This window comes from Tenrec ecaudatus, chromosome 18 (genome assembly GCF_050624435.1).
Source record: "Tenrec ecaudatus isolate mTenEca1 chromosome 18, mTenEca1.hap1, whole genome shotgun sequence".
Taxonomy (NCBI): Eukaryota; Metazoa; Chordata; class Mammalia; order Afrosoricida; family Tenrecidae; genus Tenrec; species Tenrec ecaudatus.
Window position 1 is genome coordinate 6,141,302 of NC_134547.1, and position 4,075 is coordinate 6,145,376.

Genomic DNA, 4,075 nt, shown 5'->3' on the forward strand with positions numbered 1-4,075 from the left:
ATCCATAATTGGAAATATGTTAGCGCTCTCTGTGTGACCTGCCTCTGAAGTCATGGTGGTCCTGGAGGCAAGCACTTGCAGGCTTTTATCTCCTCTGATGTCCCTTTAATTTTACCCCTCAACACAGCTGACCCTTGGGCCCATTTGGTTTGTGGGAGGCTGGTCCCCCGCAGGGCTGCACTGTCAGACCCACAGAGGCAGTTCTACCCTGTCTTAGAGGGTCATCGCTGGGATTGGGCATCACATGGCAGTGAGCTCGCTTTAGGGTGTGACCCCTGGAGAAAGAGGTATGCTCACCTGGTGTAGTAGGCCCAGGTAAGGCCATAGGTGAGGAGGAAGCCAGCCCCCATGAGGATCCCCCGGACCACGGTGCGGATCAGCGGCCCGGAGCCTTGTACCAGTTGTGAGGGACAGGGACAGGAAGGAGGGCTTTCTGCAGGAGGGAGAGACTGCATGGGGCTCTGTCTCCAGGCCTCTGCCCCGCCCACAGCCAGCTCCTGTCTTCCCCCAGTGTCTTTCCTACCAGGCACTGTGCCCAGTAGCCTCACAAAAACTGTATGGTGAGGGGGGTGGGATGTGTGTGTGTGTGTGTGTGTGTGTGTGTTCAATTTCTCCACATCTGCAGCTTAGGAAGCAGCTCCAGCACCCTGCACACTGAGGCCTGCCTGCCAGTTCTCAATCAGCATGGTGGGGGTGACGTTGGGGTGTTGGTGTCAACCACGTCCTCCAGGAGCCCGGTCTGACCCCCTGGAAAAGCGGCCACTCTGCCCTTTGCTCAGGGTCTCAGGTGCTGTGAGAACCAGTGAAAGTGAAAGAGACCCAGGGTAGGACAAGGAAGTGGGCAAGGAGAGAGGTACCTTCTACTTCTCAATGGGGGCGAGGCTGGAGCCCCGATTGGGGCGGGCCAGAAATGAGGGCGAAGAAGAGTGGGCAGGGTCAGAATGGTGGGATTACAGCAAGGCTGAAGTGCAGGGAGAGACTGGAGAGTCAGTGGAGGGTGGGTGGAACTTTCAGGCCACATAAGTGGGTGGAAGAAGGGGACAGTGCTAGATCGGAAAGGGGGCGTTTCTGTACTAAGGAGCAACCAGGAGATTGCAGACAGCGGACCCAGGTCTGCCATGGGGCTGGGAGGACCTGGCTCTGCTACTAGGGAAGTGCGAAGGAGGCAGGGTCAGGTGCTGGAAGCGTCCAGGACCAGGCTGAGCGTCGTACTGGGTGCACCGGGAGGCGCGGAGCTGGGAGCTGGGATGGGACGCAGTACGTGGAGGGGGAAGAAGGATCCTGTTGGAACCAATAGACTTGGAAGGAGGCAGGGAGGCGTGGCGGTGGGGGCCTGGGTATGTGTGGGGGACGAGGATGTCACCAAAACTCGGGGAGGATGACAGGTGCGCAGCTGCTGGGGCCCCAGCGGGGAGGAAGAGGAACGTGACTTGAGAGGGATGTTAGCAAACTCAGTGACTCCTGGGTTCCAGGCTGTGGGGAATGGGAGTCGTCTGCGGTGAAGGCGAGAGAGAAGCGGGCTAAGTCGGCTTTGCCCAGAGGGCACTCAGGCAGACTTAGGGCTCAGGGTGAGGGCTCTGGGTAATGTAGTGGGACGAATGAGCACAGGAGGGCAGCTCTGGGAGAAAACCAGGAAAGGTAGGGGGATCATGGGTCTGCCAGGGCTGAGCTCCGCGGGTGGACACAAACTTTTCCTCCCTTCCTGACTTCCCAGGACGGACAGGCTGACGTCTCCTCTCCTCTCCCAGTGCACTCTGGGATTGGCAGGTGTGTGATGGCTGAGGAGAATGGACAAGCATGTTGGGCATCACACGATCACAGCAGAGTGGGTACCTCACAGGGCCATGTCTGCTTCGTTTGACAGAGAGAGAACAGCGCCTCCTCCGGTGGATTTGGGAAGTAGACTGGGTGGACGCAGCAGGAAACAGGACTTCGGGGACAGGTTGGGAAGGTAGAGGGACAAGCAGAGAGGGCTGATATGGCGAAACGACACCCAAAGCAACTCTGTTGGATTTGGAAACAAAGAAGTCTTTCATGGCTGTGGTAAGATGGAGACCACAGGAGGGATGGGCCCTGGGAGGGTCCGTAGCCTGGCTCACAGCTTGGAACAGAGTGTGTGCGACGTGGGTGGTGAAGGGAGGTTGATGGGAATCCTCGCTCTTCCCATACCTGATCCCGTTCCAGCTCTGATTCTCCACCTCTGCTCTGAGCTCCCAGCCCCAGAGGGAAGAGGGTCTTCCTACCTGAGCCAGTCTGGAAGGTGTTGATGGTGTGGGCCTCAGGTGCATCTGGGATAGAAAGATAAGGCTCTGTTTCAGAGGTGAGAGCGGGATCAGGGTTCATTCTGAGCCCAAGAAGTCCTGGAAATGGGTAAGGTGAACTCTGCCTTTCTTGCCCAGCCCAACGGGACCCCCATGGCTCAGCTCCCAGCATGAGTTTTTTCTCCTCTCCCTCTCCTCCCCCACTCCATCTTTCTTGCTTCTCTCTCTCTCTCTCTCTCTCTCTCTCTCTCTCTCTCTCTCTCTCACACACACACACACACACACACACACACACACACACACACACACACACATTCCCACTGCCCTCAGAATGCCAGCCATCCCCCCAAAACTCACAGGAGACACTGAGTGGGATGGTCTCCTCCGTGCTCACAGAAGACCCTTCTTGTTTCACCCTACAGGTGAGGTTGGTGCCATGGTCCTGGGGCCTCGGGGTGAAGGTGAGCACTGGGGACTGGTGGGTGGCAGGGTCCATCTCCTTAAGAGCTTCCCCCACCCACGAGAAGGCCAGGGGTCTGCCCCCCTTACAGGACCCTGGCAGGCTGCAGGTCAGGTTTGCGGGGCGGCCGGACTCCAGAGGCTTCAGAATGTGGATGGTGGGTTTCTCTGTCAGGTCTGACGGGGAGGAGAAAGGGAGGAGTCTGGGCCCCAGTGGCATGGGACCCAGAGTGAGTGGTCTGACAATGGTCAGTGTCCCAGCAGGGAAGCTGGCCCTGGATTCTCTGAGCACCCAGCCCCCTGAGCAGGAGCAGGGATCATCACCTCCCTCTGCCTACACTGAAGCTCCCTCCTGCCAGCACCCCCTCCCAGGGCCCCTTCATACCTGTCACCAGCACAGTCAGCCAACTATCTCGGTAGGTATATTTCAAGTACGTTCCTCTCTCCACCCTTAAAATATAGTCCCGTGCGTCACTCCTGCGGGCATCTCTGATGCTGAGGGAGCAGTCGTTGGTCCGGGGGTCTCCAATGAGTTGGAACCGGCCCTTTGTCCCTGTCTTCACTGCTCGTGTTGCATGGTTGGTGGCCACCGGAGAGTCATAGTATATATTGTCCCCGCTCTCAAACCAGAAGATGTAGAGTGGGGTAGGATCATAGTAATATTTCCAGGGGTAGATGAACTTGCAGGGAACAGTGACACACAGGCCCTCTTGCACCGTCACACTCTCCGGCACCTGCATCTCAAAATCTTCCTGCAGGGACCCTGAGGGACACAGAGAATCAGCTGCAGCCCCAGCGGGGACCCTCACACCCTTGGCTCATCCCTCAGCCCACTCACCCCCCCACAGCAGGGGCAGCAGCAGCCAGGGCAGCATGTTTGTGTCCACAGCGGGACCCAGCCCTTCCCTCCGGGGAAGTGAATGCTCTGGATGTGGGCAGAAGCCGAGGACGACTCAACCGGAAGCATTTGAGTGAAATAGGTCTGTGGCCACCTCTGAAGGGGAACTTGGACATCAAACAAAGCTTGGAGGTGGGTCAGGGTGAGATGTCTTCTAGCCCCTCCTCCTAGAGTGTCGATGTGGACCTTCTGGCTCTGAGCGGGTGAAGGTTCTTTTCAGACCCGAACCTGAAGTCACCACCACCACCAAGTGATTTCAAGCCCAAGAACGAGAGTTGGATCACCAAGGAGAGAGCACAGAGATCAAAGAGAAAGATGAGGGATCCCTCTCAAGATGATGTGTGGGAGCCGCCTGCCCTCCTCCATCTTTAGGCATCACCATCAGCATCGGCCATCCCAGGCCCATGACTCTGCAGTGGGAATCAGGCATGTTTCTCCTGTGGGGACCAACCTCCCC

At 57.8% G+C, this 4,075-nt stretch overlaps 1 protein-coding gene across 1 annotated transcript; it reads right to left on the reverse strand.

Moving 5' to 3' along the window:
• Nucleotides 1–293: 293 nt before the first annotated feature.
• Nucleotides 294–3,595, reverse strand: LOC142432634 (sialic acid-binding Ig-like lectin 14). The gene is made up of 5 exons (XM_075537856.1): nt 3,559–3,595; nt 3,106–3,483; nt 2,619–2,897; nt 2,244–2,288; nt 294–433 (listed from the first exon to the last, which is right to left on the reverse strand). The coding sequence occupies exons 1-5, from the start codon at nt 3,593–3,595 to the stop codon at nt 294–296; spliced, it is 879 nt and encodes a 292-aa protein (XP_075393971.1).
• Nucleotides 3,596–4,075: the final 480 nt, after the last annotated feature.